Source organism: Lithobates pipiens, unplaced genomic scaffold (genome assembly GCF_037356315.1).
Source record: "Lithobates pipiens isolate NorthernLeopardFrog02 unplaced genomic scaffold, aLitPip1_a1.2 Scaffold_23, whole genome shotgun sequence".
Taxonomy (NCBI): Eukaryota; Metazoa; Chordata; class Amphibia; order Anura; family Ranidae; genus Lithobates; species Lithobates pipiens.
Window position 1 is genome coordinate 31,507,803 of NW_027507785.1, and position 17,003 is coordinate 31,524,805.

Genomic DNA, 17,003 nt, shown 5'->3' on the forward strand with positions numbered 1-17,003 from the left:
ATTTTTTAGGGCTCTTGCTCGAAATAGACCAGTAGCCCTTAAAGACTTTCCCAGTTGGGATTTGTCTACAGTTTTACAGGGTCTCTCGGGAGCACCGTTTGAACCCTTACAGGAAGCTTCTTTACAGAAGGTGGTTTTAAAAACAATCTTTTTGGTGGCCATCACCTCGGCCAGGAGAGTCAGCGAGCTCCAAGCTCTAGCTATTACAGAACCCTTCCTTAGAATTTATCAGGACAGGGTGGTACTGAGGACGGATCCAGCATTCCTACCGAAAGTATCCTCAACTTTCCATCGATCACAGGAAATAGTGTTACCTACATTCTCTGCAACCCCAGCAAATGCAGGAGAGGAAGTTTTTCACACATTGGATGTGAGAAGGTGTCTATTACAGTTTCTGAAAGTTACTAAAGATTTTAGAAAATCAAACGCCCTCTTCGTGATATTTTCTGGATCACACAAGGGGGAGAAAGCTTCTAAAAGTACGCTGGGTAGGTGGCTTAAGTTGGCTATAACAGAAGCCTATAAAGCAAAAGGAGAAATACCTTCCTCAGGTATTGCTGCCCACTCTACTAGATCCACGGCAGTTTCCTGGGCTGAAAGGGCCGGTGCAACGCCTGAACAAATCTGCAAGGCTGCCACTTGGTCCAGTTATTCGACATTTCTCCGGCACTACCGGTTAGATCTACTGTCTGCAGCAGATCAGGCCTTCGGCAGGAAGGTACTGCAGGCAGTAGTCCCGCCCTAGGGTAAGTTTCTCGGTTATCCTCTCCGGGGTTGTCCTGAAAGGCGATTTGAGAAAGACTCAGTTAGACTTACCGGTGACGGTATTTCTAAGAGCCTTTCAGGACAACCGTTACTTCCCTCCCTAGGTTATGCTTAGTAAATGTATTAAGTTCTACCATGGTGTTGTGCTTTCTGTGCTTTGTTTTCCAGCGTCGGAAGGCCACAATAACTGAAGCCATGGAGGAAGAGGAGGTGTTTTTAAAGTGGGCATGTGTTTCCTAATTACAAGGTGGAGCTACACTCTCTCCGGGGTTGTCCTGAAAGGCTCTTAGAAATACCGTCACCGGTAAGTCTAACTGAGTCTTTTTCAGTTCACATAATTCCCTGGACCCTTAGGGTCTTCATCTACTAAAGCTCCAGGAAGCATTGGCATCCACCGACACGTCCCATCTGAGTATACACCGCAGAAGCTAGTCGGATGTACTCTCTTCACAGACGCGACTTGCACTTTTTGTGCTCAATGCCTATAGACCGTTTACCCTTGTGAGTACCCTAATCTACATGTGCATTAAAACTTTCCAAATTACTACACTCAGATTGGCGCCTGTGCTTTCTCCTCAGAAAACATATAGGTGCAACATCCAGCCTTAGGGCTTGTTCACACCAAGCCATGCCACGCCATACAGAAAAACATCAAATACAGTGTATCACATCAGTGGTTCCCCAAAAAAAATAACTCAATCCCAGTTCCAAACGGGAGAGGTTGTTTTACTGACCTCCTTGAGGCTCGCACCCTCTCCATTTCAGAGCTGCCTCTGCTGTAATACTGTTTGGTGTCTGAGCTTGTATCCCCTGCTGTTTCCTGAGGTTCCATCCTCCAACCCCTATGTCACTGCTAAGTCTTGTAGTAACAAAGGCATCAGTGGAAGAAACCACAATGCGTGTTGGGGGACACAGGCATCTGACACTCCTGGAAAGGTTGAATGAGAAAGAGTTGAAGGCCTAATTTACACTTGCAGTTGGTGAGCAGCACAAAGACACGATCGAGCAATGTTTTTGCTGATCTGCTTAAACCGCAAGGGCAGCATACAGAGGTGTAGACATGCCACGGCTGTGATGGCATGTCTACACAGAACTGCCTGCCAAACTTGATACATCCAACTGAGGCTGGGTTCACACTAGTGTGAATTGGATGTGACTTTCTCCGCATCCAATTTCGCATGACAGGAGATTGTGACCGGCTCTTCATCGAGCCCTAGAGCAACTTGCAGAGGCCCTGTGCTGCTTTTGGTCAGTTTCAGGGCTGAATTCAGTTAAAAATTCATCCCTGAAGCGGAGAACAACGCATCGGACCCACTGCTGCGAGCCACATCCAGCAGCAGTGTGAACCCAGCCTAAAGGGGGCCTGCTGCAACCATCCTGCATCCGTGTCAGGGCTGGGCTCAGCCCTTCCCTCTCTGAGCTGACTGCTCAGCTTTCGCCTAATTGCCAGCTCCTATCTCTCCACAGTGACCACTGTGCTGCAGGTGCAAGCATTGCATACGGATTGTCAGAAACCATGAAATCTGACAGAGACAGAAGTACAGTTAAATCATTTTTGTTTAATAATAAAAAGAAAAGAGAACAAATGTAGTAAAAACATAGACAGCATTCAGGAACCATAACGGATAGTCAGACAAGCCAAACATCAGGAAGCCGGAAATGAGCATAGTAAAACAGCAAGCAGGATCTGGAGCTAGAAGGGATGTCAGCCAAGCAATTCTTTTACCAGGAATGCAGGAGCGCGTCTCTGTGATGTTGAGCAAGGTGAAGGCAGAGATTCTCTGGCCTGGACGGCTTAAGTAGGCAGGACTGACGAGCAGGATTTCATCAACAGGTGGGTCACTATGGAGAGAGATAGGAGCTGGCAATTAGCCGACGGCTGAGCGGCCAGCTTTTAGAGGTTAGGGCTGAGCCCAGTACTGACAGTGTGAACAAAACAAACACATCAATGCTAGACTTCAACAAACAATTATAACGACTACTGTATAATATAATTATATTATAATTGTCCATTGAAGCCTAGCATCTGCATTTTGTTTGGTTCTTTTGATAATGTATTAAGAAACTAAGGACTCTGGACTGGTGAGAGGTTTGTAATAAAAAATAACGTCCCCCCCCCCCCCCTGATGAGTTTACTTCCTCTTTCATTCCCTGCAAAGGCAAAGCATAATGGACTACTATGCATTGCATAGTAGCCCATTATGTGTCACTTACCTGACACAGGAGCCAGCGAAGTCACCGTTGTCCCCTGTAGTCCGCCGCATCCATCTTCTCGGGGGGGGGGGGGGTCTCGCAGCTCCGCCGCTGTCATTCGGCTAAGCCGCGATGACGTCACTCCCGCGCATGTGCACGGGAGCCGACACGCGCGTCATCTCCATCGTTGAAGATGCCGCGCTCAGTGCGCCTGCGCGCCGCTGTCTACGGCGCATGCGCCGTAGACAGCGGTGCCTGTCTTCGGGCAAATATCTTAGGTTTAGGAGATATTTCTTGGACCTACAGGTAAGCCTTAATCTAGGCTTACCTGTAGGTCAAAGTGTGTTGTAAGGGTTTACAACCACTTTAAGTACCCTTTTTTTTACAGTCTGTATTTTTTTTTATATTGCAAAAAAAATAAAAACCTCAGGTGATCAAATACTACCAAAAGAAATCTCTATTTGTGGGAGGAAAAAAAAGTACATCAATTTTGTTTGGGTACAATGTTGCATGATCGCGCAATTGTCCTTTAAAGTAATGTAGTGCCGGTGTCTTGTCAATTAGGGTCCTCCATCAGATGCTGTCCTCTGCGTACTGCGCATGCGCAGTACACAGGAGCACAGATTCCGAAAATTGCCGAGGACGAACGGCGCCTGCGCCGTGAGTCCAGGTTCTATCCCCACTATCCAAGTGGACATAGAGTTAGAATAAAAAAGAGCCGAGCGCAGCGAGGCCGAGCCCGAAGCGTGGCGAGCGAAGCTCGCCCGCGAGGGGCCCTCTAAAATTCTAAACCCTATGTCCGCTTGGATAGTGGGGCTACCTCCTCCACTCACGGCGCAGGCGCCGTTCAGCTTCGGAGATTTTCCGAAGCTTCGTCTGCTCCGTACTGCGCATGCGCAGTACGGAACGGACACATATCGATGGCCGGACTCTATTAGGCAGAACACCGTATCACAAAAAATAGCCTGGTCTTGAAGGGGGGGGGGTAAATCTTCCAGAGGGCAGGTGGTTAATTAAAAACCATTTGTGTTGCCCATCTGCAACCAGACTGGAAATCACAATGCCAGTTTAGCTGCTCCAAAACACGATTTATGAGGAAACTCATATCTCTGCTGCTGTATATTACAAAATCCCTCCGCCCTACCCCCCTACTACACACAATCAAAGCACATTCACCAAATCACTGTCTGCACACAGGTATATAGTTGCATCCGTGTAATTAGACTGTCTGCAGCGGCGGCCATTTTGTGGTAGACATTCTCACTTATAGCCAGATGCAGTGCGAGCTTCATGAAGATGGCGCCGCGAGGCGCCACTATATAGATAGAAGCCGGTGGCCCTCTAGTGTACGCGTGACGATCCAATAGCGGCTCTCGTTGGAAGGTAGGCGGGTAGAACGAGAAGAGCTGCTATTGGAGGAGAAGCAGGTGATCGGTTATTACAACACTCGGTGGCGCTGCATTTTAAAACAGGAAGAGAGCTGAGAGTGTGCTGGAGGGGTGAGTTGTTTACAGAAATGGATTGTAACGAATGTGAGACTGAGATTTCTATAGAACAAACATGGGCAGTATGCAGGGCACAGCTACAGCTTCATCCTTGCCTGTAGGATATCCTGAGCAACCCTTCACTACCACCTGCCCCACACCACCCCACCATTGTCAGCTACACCTCCCTCCAGTCATTACACAGAGCGAAGGACTTGCTGCTGATTGGTCCCGTGCAATCACATGCTAAGGACTCGCTGCTGATTGGCCCGGTGAGATCACATGCTGAGAACTTACTGCTGATTGGCCCGGTGAGACCACGCACTAAGGACTCGCTGCTGATTGGCCCGGTGAGACCACGCACTAAGGACTCGCTGCTGATTGGCCCGGTGAGACCACGCACTAAGGACTCGCTGCTGATTGGCCCGGTGAGATCACACGCTAAGGACTCCCTGATGATTGGCCCGGTGAGATCACATGCTAAGGAATCGCAGCTGATTGGCCCGGTGAGATCACATGCTAAGGAATCGCAGCTGATTGGCCCGGTGAGATCACGCGCTAAGGACACGCTGTTTATTGGCATGGTGAGATCGCATGGTAAGGACACGCTGCTGATTGGCCTGGTGAGATCACATGCTGAGGACTCACTGCTTATTGGCCCGGTGAGATCACGCGCTAAGGAATCGCTGCTGGTTGACCCGGTGAGATCACATGCCGTGGACTCGCTGCTGATTGGCCCGGTGAGACCACGCAATAAGGACTCGCTGCTGATTGGCCCGGTGAGACCACTCGATAAGGACTCGCTACTGATTGGCCCGGTGAGACCACTCGATAAGGACTCACTGCTGATTGGCCCGGTGAGGCCACTCGATAAGGACTCACTGCTGATTGGCCCGGTGAGACCACTCGATAAGGACTCGCTGCTGATTGGCCCGGTGAGATCACGCGCTGAGGACTCGCTGCTGATTGGCCCGGTGAGACCACTTGATAAGGACTCGCTGCTGATTGGCCCGGTGAGACCACGCAATAAGGACTCGCTGCTGATTGGCCCGGTGAGACCACTCGATAAGGACTCGCTACTGATTGGCCCGGTGAGACCACTCGATAAGGACTCGCTGCTGATTGGCCCGGTGAGACCACTCGATAAGGACTCACTGCTGATTGGCCCGGTGAGACCACTCGATAAGGACTCGCTGCTGATTGGCCGGTGAGACCACTCGCTGCTGATTGGCCCGGTGAGATCACATGCTAAGGACTCGCTGCTGATTGGCCCGGTGAGATCACGCGCTGAGGACTCGCTGCTGATTGGCCCGGTGAGACCACTTGATAAGGACTCGCTGCTGATTGGCCTGGTGAGACCACTCGATAAGGACTCGCTGCTGATTGGCCCGGTGAGACCACTCGATAAGGACTCGCTGCTGATTGGCCCGGTGAGATCACGCGCTGAGGACTCGCTGCTGATTGGCCCAGTGAGACCACGCAATAAGGACTCGGTGCTGATTGGCTCGGTGAGATCACGCGCTAAGGACTCGCTGTTGATTGGCCCGGTGAGATCACATGCTGAATACTCACTGCTTATTGGCCCGGTGAGATCACATGCTAAGGAATCGCTGCTGGTTGGCCCGGTGAGATCACATGCTGAGGACTCACTGCTTATTGGCCCGGTGAGATCACATGCTAATGAATCGCTGCTTATTGGCCCAGTGAGATCACATGCCGTGGACTCGCTGCTGATTGGCCCGGTGAGACCACGCAATAAGGACTCGCTGCTGATTGGCCCGGTGAGACCACTCGATAAGGACTCGCTACTGATTGGCCCGGTGATATCACGCGCTAAGGACTCGCTGCTGATTGGCCCAGTGAGATCACATGCTGTGGACTCACTGCTTATTGGCCTGGTGAGATCACGCGCTAAGGACTCGCTGCTGCTCTCCCATACCTGGAAGTACAGGCTGTTTCCTGTAGAGTGGAGAGTGTGTGTAAGTGGTGGAGATCTCAGCGAACCCCCCCAAGGTCCTGGCTGGAAATCAAAGGGGTTAAAACAAACTCGTGCCTGTAGAGCCGCCCAGTCACTGTTACAGTACACTGGATTGTTGCTGCCTCCGCCTGTGGTGGTTCCCTGGGGCTCCCCCTGTACCTCCCAGCAGTGGTGGCCTGGTCTACAAGGGGCTGTTCCTGAGACTCCCTCTCATTGGCTGGAAACAACAGTGGTAGTGTCAGTTACAGCCGGTGAGCCAATTGGGAGAGAGCGGGGGGGGGGGGGGGGGCTGAGAAACGGCTCATTGTATTATGGAGGCACAAAGCCTGGGCTCGGGAGCGAGCCGCTTGTTATTGGGGGTACTTGTCAAGGAGGAGGATCGGGGCTGCTCTATGCAAAACTACTGCACAGAGCAGGTAAGGAGGATGTTTATTATTATTTTTTTAAAACGGAACCTTTAATGTCACTTTAACCGGCTTCTCAAATGACGGCGTCCCAGAACGACTGCGCTTGCGCCCTGCTGCTAGTACACGGCGAGACCCGATCTCTGTAAATCCTGCGATCGGCTGTGCCCAATTTCAGCCGGTCACATGTAACCAAGGAAGTACGGTGCCTTGAAAAGGTATTCATACCGGTTGAAATTTTCCACGTTTTGTCACGTTGCAACCAATTTTATGTGATAGACCAACACAAAGTGGCACACAATTGTGAAGTGGAAGTAAAATGATACATTTTTTTTTTTTTTAAAACATTTTTTTACAAATAAATATGTGAAAAGTGGGGGGTACATTTGTATGGCGCCCCCCGGAGTCAATACTTTGTAGAACCACCTTTCACTGCAATTACAGCTGCAAGTCTTTTTGGGGATGTCTCTACCAGCTTTGCACATCTAGAGAATGACATTTCTGCCCATCTTTCTTTGCAAAATATCTCAAGTTCTGTCAGATTGGATGGAGAGCGTCTGTGAACAGCAATTTTCAAGTCTTGCCACAGATTCTCAGTTGGATTTAGGTTGGGACTGTGACTGGGCCATTCTAACACATGAATATTCTTTGATCTAAACCATTCCATTGTAGCTCTGGCTGTATGTTTAGGGTCGTTGTCCTGCTGGAAGGTGAACCTCTGCTCCAGTCACAAGTCTTTTGAAGACTCTAGCAGGTTTTTTTTCTAAGATCGCCCTTCCATCCATCTTTACCATCAACTCTGACCAGATTCCCTGTCCCTGCTGAAGAAAAGCATCCCCACAACATGATGCTGCCACCACCATGTTTCACAGTGGGGATGGTGTGTTCAGGGTGATGTGCAGTGTTAGTTTTTCACCAATCATAGTGTTTTGCTTTTAGGCAAAAGAGGTAATTTTGGTCTCATTTAACCAGAGCACCTTCTTCCACATGTTTGCTGTGTCCCCCACATGGCTTCTCACAACCTGCAAACAGGACTTCTTATGACTTTCTTTCACCAATGTCTTTCTTCTTGCCACTCTTCCATAAAGGTCAGATTTGTGGAGTGTACGACTAATAGTTGTCCTGTGGACAGATTCTCCCACCTGAGCTGTGGATCTCTGCAGCTCCTCCAGGGTTACCATCTTGGCTGCTTCTCTGATGAATGCTCTCCTTGCCCGGCCTGTCAGTTTAGGTGGTCGGCCATGTCTTGGTAGGTTTGCAGTTGTGCCATACTCTTTCCATTTTTGGATGATGGATTGAACAGTGCTCCATGAGATGTTCAAAGCTTGGGATATTTTTTTTATAACCTAACCCTGCTTTAAACTTCTCCACAACTTTATCCCTGACCTGTCAGGTGTGTTCCTTGGTCTTTATGATGCTGTTTGTTCACTAAGGTTCTCCAACAATCCTCTGAGGGCTTCACAGAACAGCTGTGTTTATACTGGGATTAAGTTACACACAGGTGGACTCTGTTTACTAATTAGGTGACTTCTGAAGACAATTGGCTCCACTAGATTTTAGTTAGGGGTATCGGAGTAAAGGGGGGCTGAATACAAATGCACGCCACACTTTTCACATATTTATTTGTAAAAAAAATTGAAAACCATTTATAATTTTCCTTCCACTTCACAATTATGAGCCACTTTGTGTTGGTCGATCACATAAAATCCCAATAAAATTAATTTACGTCTTTAACATGAAAAAGAAATGTGGAAACTGTCAAGGGGTATGAATACTTATACCCCTTATACTTATATTGAATTGATCACATCCAGCCCCCAAAGACCTCACTGTACTGGCCACGCCCACACATTAGTGGCCTATAGACGTCTATGGCGCTGTGTCCTGAGGCTGAAGACCAGTCACAAAAGTGGGCTTATCCTTAAACAGGAACCCATCCCCCCCTATTCTAAGCTAGAAGCACCAAGTGCTTGTTATTTACCTTTTCTCCAGGCTGACTATCACCCTAAAATTGTTTTCCAGCACTGACTGTGTCCGGGCGGCAACTCCTCATAGGCTTAAAGTGGTTTTAAACCCTTACGACACACTTTCGTCTACAGGTAAGCCTAGATTAAAGCTTACCTGTAGGTGCTGTAAATATCTCCTAAACCTACATGGTTTAGGAGATATTTACAATTCCCCGTACGAGGATTCCTTGTATTTGGCACATGCGCATTTTAGAAGGGTCACGGCGTGCCGTTTTCATTAAAGGACATGCCGTGACTGGCCGCTCCCGCACGCGCGCGACTCCGGCCAGTCACAGAGCCGGAGTCCGTGACCCCGGAAGGAAGATGGACGCTTCCAGCCGGCGAGGAAATCGGTGACATCACTGGCTCCTGTGTCAGGTAAGTGACACATAATGGGCTACTATGTGATGCATAGTAGTCCATTATGCTTTACCTTTGCAGAGAATGAAAGAGGAAGTAAACTCATCAGGGTTTACGTCCTCTTTAAATGTGCCGATGGTTCTACCATCACTACTGTAGAAGTATTGTCCTATCCAAGTCTATTCGGAGTCACTGCCCTGGAAAAGATTTTGGTCCCAACGATATAAACACCATAGGGGCCACCTTGGTAAGTAAATACCTGGGGGGAGGGGGTATTGTAGGAATAGCAGGCTTATACTTTAAAGAAACCCTACATGAAGAAGTATAGAGGCTTCCATTGCTGACCTCTAGAGAATACAAGTTCCCTGGCTGCCATTTAGATCCAGTTACGTCAGAAGATTCTATGTCCCTGACTCAGGACAATAATGCGGATTAGTTCTGGCTTTCCTGGTCTGTAGGCTGGTTTGGGGGTCAGTGTCTCAGGTTCTTGAACTCGGAGGCGGACAGCAATTACAGTCTTTGCATTTCCTTCTGCACTGGCTTCCTTTACAGCACCCTTTAGATCCAGTGCTGGCTGCCGCTGCTGCTATAAAACTCTGGGTTCAGGTTCCCATTTCCCAATGGGACATACCTACATAAAAAGAAATAACAATACACACATACCTTTATTTTATTTTATTTTTTTCAGGTATCTGCAGTGCGGTGGAGTGACGTCACAGGCCCTCTTCACCTTACTCCTCCTCCTGTGGTAGGTCCATCCTAAAAGCCATGTAATGACTCTGCTGTGTGCAGCCTTCTCCTGTGAGTGTAAGGTGGGGAGCTTTTCTCCCCCGGCTCACAGGAAGAGGGGTGAATGACCCTGGGTGTCTGTGCAGACCGTCTTTCCTGTATTTTATTGTGTAATTAGCTAGTTGCCTAAAAATATTTATCTGGGGGTAACATACAGTATCTCACAAAAGTGAATACACTCACATTTTTGTAAATATTTTATTCCATCTTTTCATGTGACAACACTGAAGAAATGACACTTCAGTGTTGTCAAATGAAAAGATAGAATAAAATATTTACAAAAATGTGAGGGGTGTACTCACTTTTGTGAGATACTGTATACCAGGGATATACAATTAGCGGACCTCCAGCTGTTGCAAAACTACAAGTCCCATGAGGCATAGCAAGACTGACAGCCACAAACATGACACCCAGAGGCATGATGGGACTTGTAGTTTTGCAACAGCTGGAGGTTCACTAATTGCATATCCCTGCTGTATACACACACATTGAAGGAGATTTACTAAAACTGGTGCACACAGAATCTGGTGCAGCTGTGCCTATTAACCAATTAGCTTCTAGCTTCAGATTGTTCACTAAGGCTCCTTTCAAACCAGTGGACCGAATTGGTCCGCCTGTTGTTTTTTTTCCGTCCATTATTATTCTCTAAAGTCCCATACACACTATCAGATTTGCTGCTGATTTTTGTTTTCAGATTTACCAAAACCATGTAGTGCAAGGGCCTTCCTGATTGCATACAAATTGAAACTCTTAGCCCTTGTACACACGGTCGGAGATTCAGACGGAATGTTTCCTATCGGACCGTTTTGTCGGATATTCCGACTGTGTGTGGTCTGCATCTGACTGTTTCCGTCGGAATATCCAACAGACCAATTTTTCCAACTTGCCGGTAAAATTTTCCAACAAAATGCTCTGATCGGACATACTCCAATCATGTGTAGCCTACTCCGACAGACAAAGTGCCACGCATGCTCAGATCAAATTCCTAGACCAAAGATATTGGCTACTAGCCTGAACGTAGTCCCGTCCTAAAGAAATAATGTCATCGCGTTATGTACAATCGGATTTTCCGACAACTTAGTCCGACCGTGTGTATGCAACATCCCTTCCGGACCTCTTCTGGAATTAATCCGTCTGAATTACTCCGACGGATTTGGTTGTCGGAATCTCCGACCGTGTGCACAAGGGCTTAAGGTTTGACCTCCTATTTATATGGTTTTGGTAAATCTGAAGGAAAAAATCAGCAGAAAATCTGTAGTGTGTATGGGGCTTAAGGGGCGGCGGATGTCAGCGGACGTGTGTCCACTGTCACTCGTCAGCATCTGATCCAATCCGTTAAAAACTGACGGATGGGGATACGTTCCCCATCCATCCGGCAGATCGTATTGGATGGCAGTTGCACCACCCCATAGAGAACAGCGGGCTGTGGATATGGACCTGTCATTCAACTGCTCAGCGGGGAGATCCCCGGTTGACCAGGCAGATCCGCTTGGATGGATTCCACTCCATCTGTAAAGGGGCCTTAGGCTTTGACAAAATAAAAAAATAAAAAACTGGAAGCTGATTGGTTACTAGGCACAGCTGCACCAAATTCTGTGTGCACTAGTTTTAGCAAATCTCCCCCGTTTATCTTGTTGGGGATTTACTGCTTTTTTAAGGATTGTCTTGCAGATTTGATTTAATAAATATACGTATATGACATCAAATTATACATTTTACATATAGAACCAGCTGCATTCTGTTTCTTTGTCACCAGAGGGAGCTGCTCATCATATTTTGGTACAAGCAGAAACTGTTGCTATTGCTGAATCTGCATGGACCATTATAATAAGGAAGTGAAGAATTTACAAATGGTCTACAGACAGAATGGTCTCCTCCTCCTCCCCTTACCATGTCTGTAATCTGTAAGGGCAGCCAGGTACAGAAGTGTTTCCCATAGAGTGGCATGTAATTGGTCAGTACTGCTGAGCTCATGTCAATGCTCATTACAGCATCCAAGTGTTTAAAAAGGAACTCCACCCTTTCCAGCTAAAATTACATTTTTATTCTTGGTAACTGTTTCTGTATAAATGAAAAAATAGATATTTACTAGTCCAGGGGTACCAAATTCAATTTATTGGTGGGCTGCATCAGAACCCCCCCCCCCCCCATGTTTCTTGCCCTTACATCAGATGTGAAGAGCCCCCCCACCCCCCTTTCTTTCCCTTACATCAGATGTCAAGAAACCCCCACCTCCCTTTCTTTCCCTTACATCAGATACTTTCTTTCCCGTACATGAGATGTCAAGAGCCCCCCACCCCCTCCTTTCTTTTCCTTACATGAGATGTCAAGAGCCCCCCACCCCCTCCTTTCTTTCCCATACATGAGATGTCAAGAGCCCCCCACCCCCTCCTTTCTTTCCCATACATGAGATGTCAAGAGCCCCCCACCCCCTCCTTTCTTTCCCATACATGAGATGTCAAGAGCCCCCCACCCCCTCCTTTCTTTTCCTTACATGAGATGTCAAGAGCCCCCCACCCCCTCCTTTCTTTCCCTTACATGGGATGTCAAGAGCCCCCCACCCCCTCCTTTCTTTCCCTTACATGGGATGTCAAGAGCCCCCCACCCCCCCCTTTCTTTACCTTACATCAGATGTGACGAGCCCCTCACCCCCCTTTCTTTCCCTTACATCAGATGTCAAGAGCCCTCCACCCCCTCCTTTCTTTCCCTTACATCAGATGTCAAGAGCCCCCCCCCCCTTTTTTTTTCCCTTACGTCAGATGTCAAACCCCCTCCCCACCATGTGCTGCTTCTGGGAAGAAGCTGAAAATGGAGCTGGGAAGCTGAAAGTGCAGGGTCTGGAGGAGGGCCACAGGAGGGCTGGAGTCAGCTGCTAGAGTCTGCTGAATGTTGAGACCAGGAGAGGAGGAGGTGAGGGTGTGCAGCGGCTGCACAGAGAGGCGTGGGATCTGTAGGAGTTCTGTGCTCCTCTCTGCTGCTGAATGCTGAGAAAGGGAGAGGTAGAGATGAGACTTTGCATGGCTGCAGAGAGAAGCACAGGATCTGGCCGAGGATTTCCATCCTCCTCTCTGCTGCCGATTGCTGAGACAGGGTGGCAGCAGAGAGGAGGGGGTGCTGCAGCTGCAGAAGAGGTGTGAGTTCCATGTGAAATGGCCAAATTTGTCCCGCAGGCCTTGTGTTTGACTCGTGTACTATTCCATGGAGTCCAGCGCTGTCCTCTTCCAGCTCAAAGTGCTTTCTTGGGGCTTTGCTTACGCACCCCCATCTTGTATCGCTCTATCCATGGGTCTATAGGACCAGGCAGAGAAATTGTGCTAAATCCACACGCATGTGCAGACCCGCCGCTGGTCTTTGCCAGGTTTTATAGACCCGCATGTATCTGCGCCTGCACAAGATATGCGCTGATATCACAGAGTATACATCATTCTCACCTAGGTGATGATGGTGGAGGTAAAAGCTATAAAAAAATAATTATATATATTTATTGTTGAGGAGTGAGGATTGCCAGGTTAGAGAGTTCTTTTCATGGGTTTTAAGGTCCACTTTAACGTTTTTATTTTTTTTGAAAACGCATCACATGCAAACCCTAACTGAATGACAATTGGGGTCTGAGTACAGGGAGCCCAGGGTGTGTGATATCCACCAGGGGGGCGTGTCCATGACAGCCTGGGTCACAGGAAGTGGGTTAAATGACACTGGCTGCCATTCAAGCCATACAACTGGTGGAATCAGTGGCAGAAATTAATTACTGTAAGTGACAATTTTGGATTGAAGGTTTGTATTGCAGCAAAGCACTTTTTTTTTTTTTTGCTCTTACTGGGCATCTTACCTGAGGTTCCGCTTTTAATATCCTGCAAAAAGGTAAGGCTTCAGAGTGGTCCTGGGGGCTCCCTTTGCATCCCTCCACAGAACCCCTAATACTAGAAAGTGGAGGTGGTCCTGCATGCTCCAGACCTGTTCTGTTGAACTTACAAGATGTTTCTGTGTTCATTCATCCCGGATATTGCTTCTATTGGGGTCATGGAGTGGACATTACAGCCTCACAGTCCAGACACCCTCGTCTCCTTGATTTTTATTTTTATTTTGTTTTTCTTCTCCCTTTTGGGGTAAAGTGACACTTGATCCAACATTCACACCTGAGCAGAGCGACTTCCTGGTGATTTTGAAGCTTTTTTTTAGGCGGTTTTCAAGCGTATTACAGGTGGTTTTTTGCATACATATCAAGCTTCAGGAGTTTTTTTCTTTATTTGTGCTTCATTTTCTTGCTACTTTTCTTTTTCTTCCTTCCTTTTTCTTCCTTTCGCCCACTTTGTTGCTACCTTCCCTTTTTCTTCTTTCCGTATTCCCGTCAATTTTTTTTCTACCTTTTTTTTCTTTTTCTTGATTACTTCTTTCCTTCCTTCCCTCTATTTTCTTCCTTCCTGTCTTTTTCTTCTTTTCCTCCTACCTTCCTCCTTTCTTTCTTTCTTTCTTTCTTTCTTTCTTTCTTTCTTTCTTTCTTGTTACCTCTTTCCATTTTCTTGCTACCTTTCTTTGCCCCCCCTTTTTTTTATTTTTATTTTAATTTTTTTTTTTCCTTTTTTTTTTTTTTTTTTTTTTTCTTTTCCTTTCCTTTCCTTCCTTCCTTCCTTCCTTCCTTCCTTCCTTCCTTCCTTCCTTCCTTCCCCTTTTTCTTTCTTTCTTTCTTTCTTTCTTTCCTTCCTTCCTTCCTTCCTTTTTTTTTCTTCCTCCCCTTTTCTTCTTTCCATCCTCCCCTCAAAATTTCTTATTTTTTTGCCTTTGTAGTTCTACTTTAGATTGCCTTTACCTTGTCTGTTGGAAGATGATATGTGATTCTGTTTTTATTGCCCCTATAGATTGTATGGCATACATATGAATAAAAAGAGGAGGTTTCTCCTTGGCACCATCCTGTCCATCCAGAATTCTGGCTTTACCTATCCAGCCTGTCAGAACTGCTTCTCCCGGGTGATACACACTGCAGACAGGTAGGGAACTCTCTCCTGATTATTTCAAATCTTCCACCAGATGGCGCAGTTTCCATGCTTGTCTCATTCTTTTCTGCATATACCAAAACAATGGGCTTTATCTGTGGGAAAAACTTTTTTCCTAGTTTTCAATAGATTTATAGGGAAGGGTTAGAGCCCCTGTCAGATTGTATTGCTGGCTGTGTTCCCACTTGTGATATTTTCCCTCTCTATTTGTTCTGGTGACCACCGTTTAAACCGCTAAATTTAGCCGTAATCACCACACTGGCATAGAGGGGAAAGCTTCCAATTAGGGCACCAATTATGGTGACAACAGTTTAAGAGGGAATTTCCCTTTATTTTGAATAAATTGTCTCCGACTTCCTGTTTCTCCAGGACAGGATGTCAAGTTAAAGTTGACCTCCAATCTTCCCTCCAGTCTTGCACAGATGTATCGGCTCCTCTTCTGTACTGAAATAGCTTATTCTGATTTCACTGCACACTGTGAGCTTCTCACATTGTACATTAGAAGCTGAAGCAAGTTAGATAGAACATTAATCAGCTCTTTCATTCCCAGCCTGACCCTCACTGGCCACACTCCTTTATATTTATTGGATTTAGGTTATTTCAATTATGGAGGCCAAGGATCACATGTGAGCTTTGTCTTAATACATTCTGCCTAGAACCCCAATCTTCTTTATTTTTTTGCCTATTGATGAGGGGGGAGAGGAGGAACCAGGATAAGCAAAAAAATAAGCAGATTATTTCAGTTTTTTAAATAGGGGGGGGGGGGGGGGGGTGTATTGACCATAAATGTCCGCTCGCGGTGACTGCTTCATCGAATCTTCATGTCAAATCTTTTCTCTCTATGTAGAATAATCTTGGACTAATGGTTAGGTTAAACACATTCAACCTTTTTTGCTATTGTCTCTATAATGTTGAATCTTTTCTCTCTATGTTGAATAATCTTGAACTAATAGAGCTAAGGTTAGGCACATTCGACCACAGGTTCCATGAACACAGATTGCTATTGTCAGTGTCATGTCGAATTTCCTATCTATATTGAACTGTTGTCACAATGAAAATAAAGCATTTGTTTGTCGGATCTTTCGGTTTTCGGATTCTGCACGTTTGTTATCGTTTGTTAAAACGATAACGAAAATACCCAAAATTCTGACAAAAATGCATTCAGATGAAAATGAATGCAAATGTCTAATGACTACATAGGAAGTGAGAGGCAGAAGTTATAAGCTGCCTTCCCCATTCAGTTGGAGTTGAGCTAAGTATTATGTTTATTCTGTTTCAGTGGAGGACAGGTCCACTCTTTTTCTAAAAGACATCTTTTTCCTGCCATCAGCAGATACCAGTGTCAGAAATGCAGCGACACATATCAGAATGCCACCTACCGATACAGACTATGTGTGAAAGTGGCAGAGGACCAGAAGCTCCATATTATCACTGTGTTTGGAAGCTGCGTGGAGAAGATCTTTGGAAGCAGCGCCAATTCCTTGCACAGGTAATTCAATGCTATTGGACATCTTTACCCCGCCTTTGAAAAGCAAAATACACTTCAGGCTTTAATATCTAAGAAATGGGGGGACCACGCCACCAAGCGCTCACGGGTGCAAGTGAACCCTATCAAACTAAATCCAAATAAATTAAAAAACAATCCCTAAGTAGCTGCTAAAAATCCTCGTACACTCAGATCAGAAAAAAACAATGCATAATATCAAGACAAGCAGCGCTCCTACACTAACCTAATGTTAGTATATACTATATATGCTTTATGTAAAAGCAGGGAAAACTGCGCTTGTGACATACAAAATCAATATTATGTAAATGTCAGGACCACTAACATGAGATATAATCACGTCAACAAGTACAGTTGTGTGAAAAAGTATTTGCCCCCTTTCTGATTTTTTTTTTTTTTTTTTTTTTGCATACCGTATATACTCGAGTATAGGCCGACCCGAATATAAGCCGAGGTCCCCAATTTACCCCCAAAAAACTGGAAAAAATTATTGACTCGTGTATAAGCCGAGGGTGAGACATGCCTGTCC

General features: G+C 46.5%; 1 protein-coding gene across 2 annotated transcripts in view; it reads left to right on the plus strand.

Annotated features, from left to right (window-relative positions):
- The first annotated feature begins 4,378 nt into the window (after positions 1-4,378).
- Positions 4,379-17,003, plus strand: part of DDIAS (DNA damage induced apoptosis suppressor) — a 37,604-nt gene continuing 24,979 nt past the window's right edge. The window contains exons 1-4 of one of the 2 annotated variants that reach the window (XM_077451396.1): positions 4,379-4,457; positions 9,879-9,938; positions 14,836-14,964; positions 16,301-16,459. In XM_077451396.1, coding sequence (XP_077307522.1) covers positions 14,852-14,964; positions 16,301-16,459 — 272 coding nt within the window. In that variant the 5' untranslated portion in view covers positions 4,379-4,457; positions 9,879-9,938; positions 14,836-14,851. The remainder of the gene's footprint in view (positions 4,458-9,878; positions 9,939-14,835; positions 14,965-16,300; positions 16,460-17,003) is intronic. The other variant, XM_077451397.1, reaches the window with a different exon arrangement.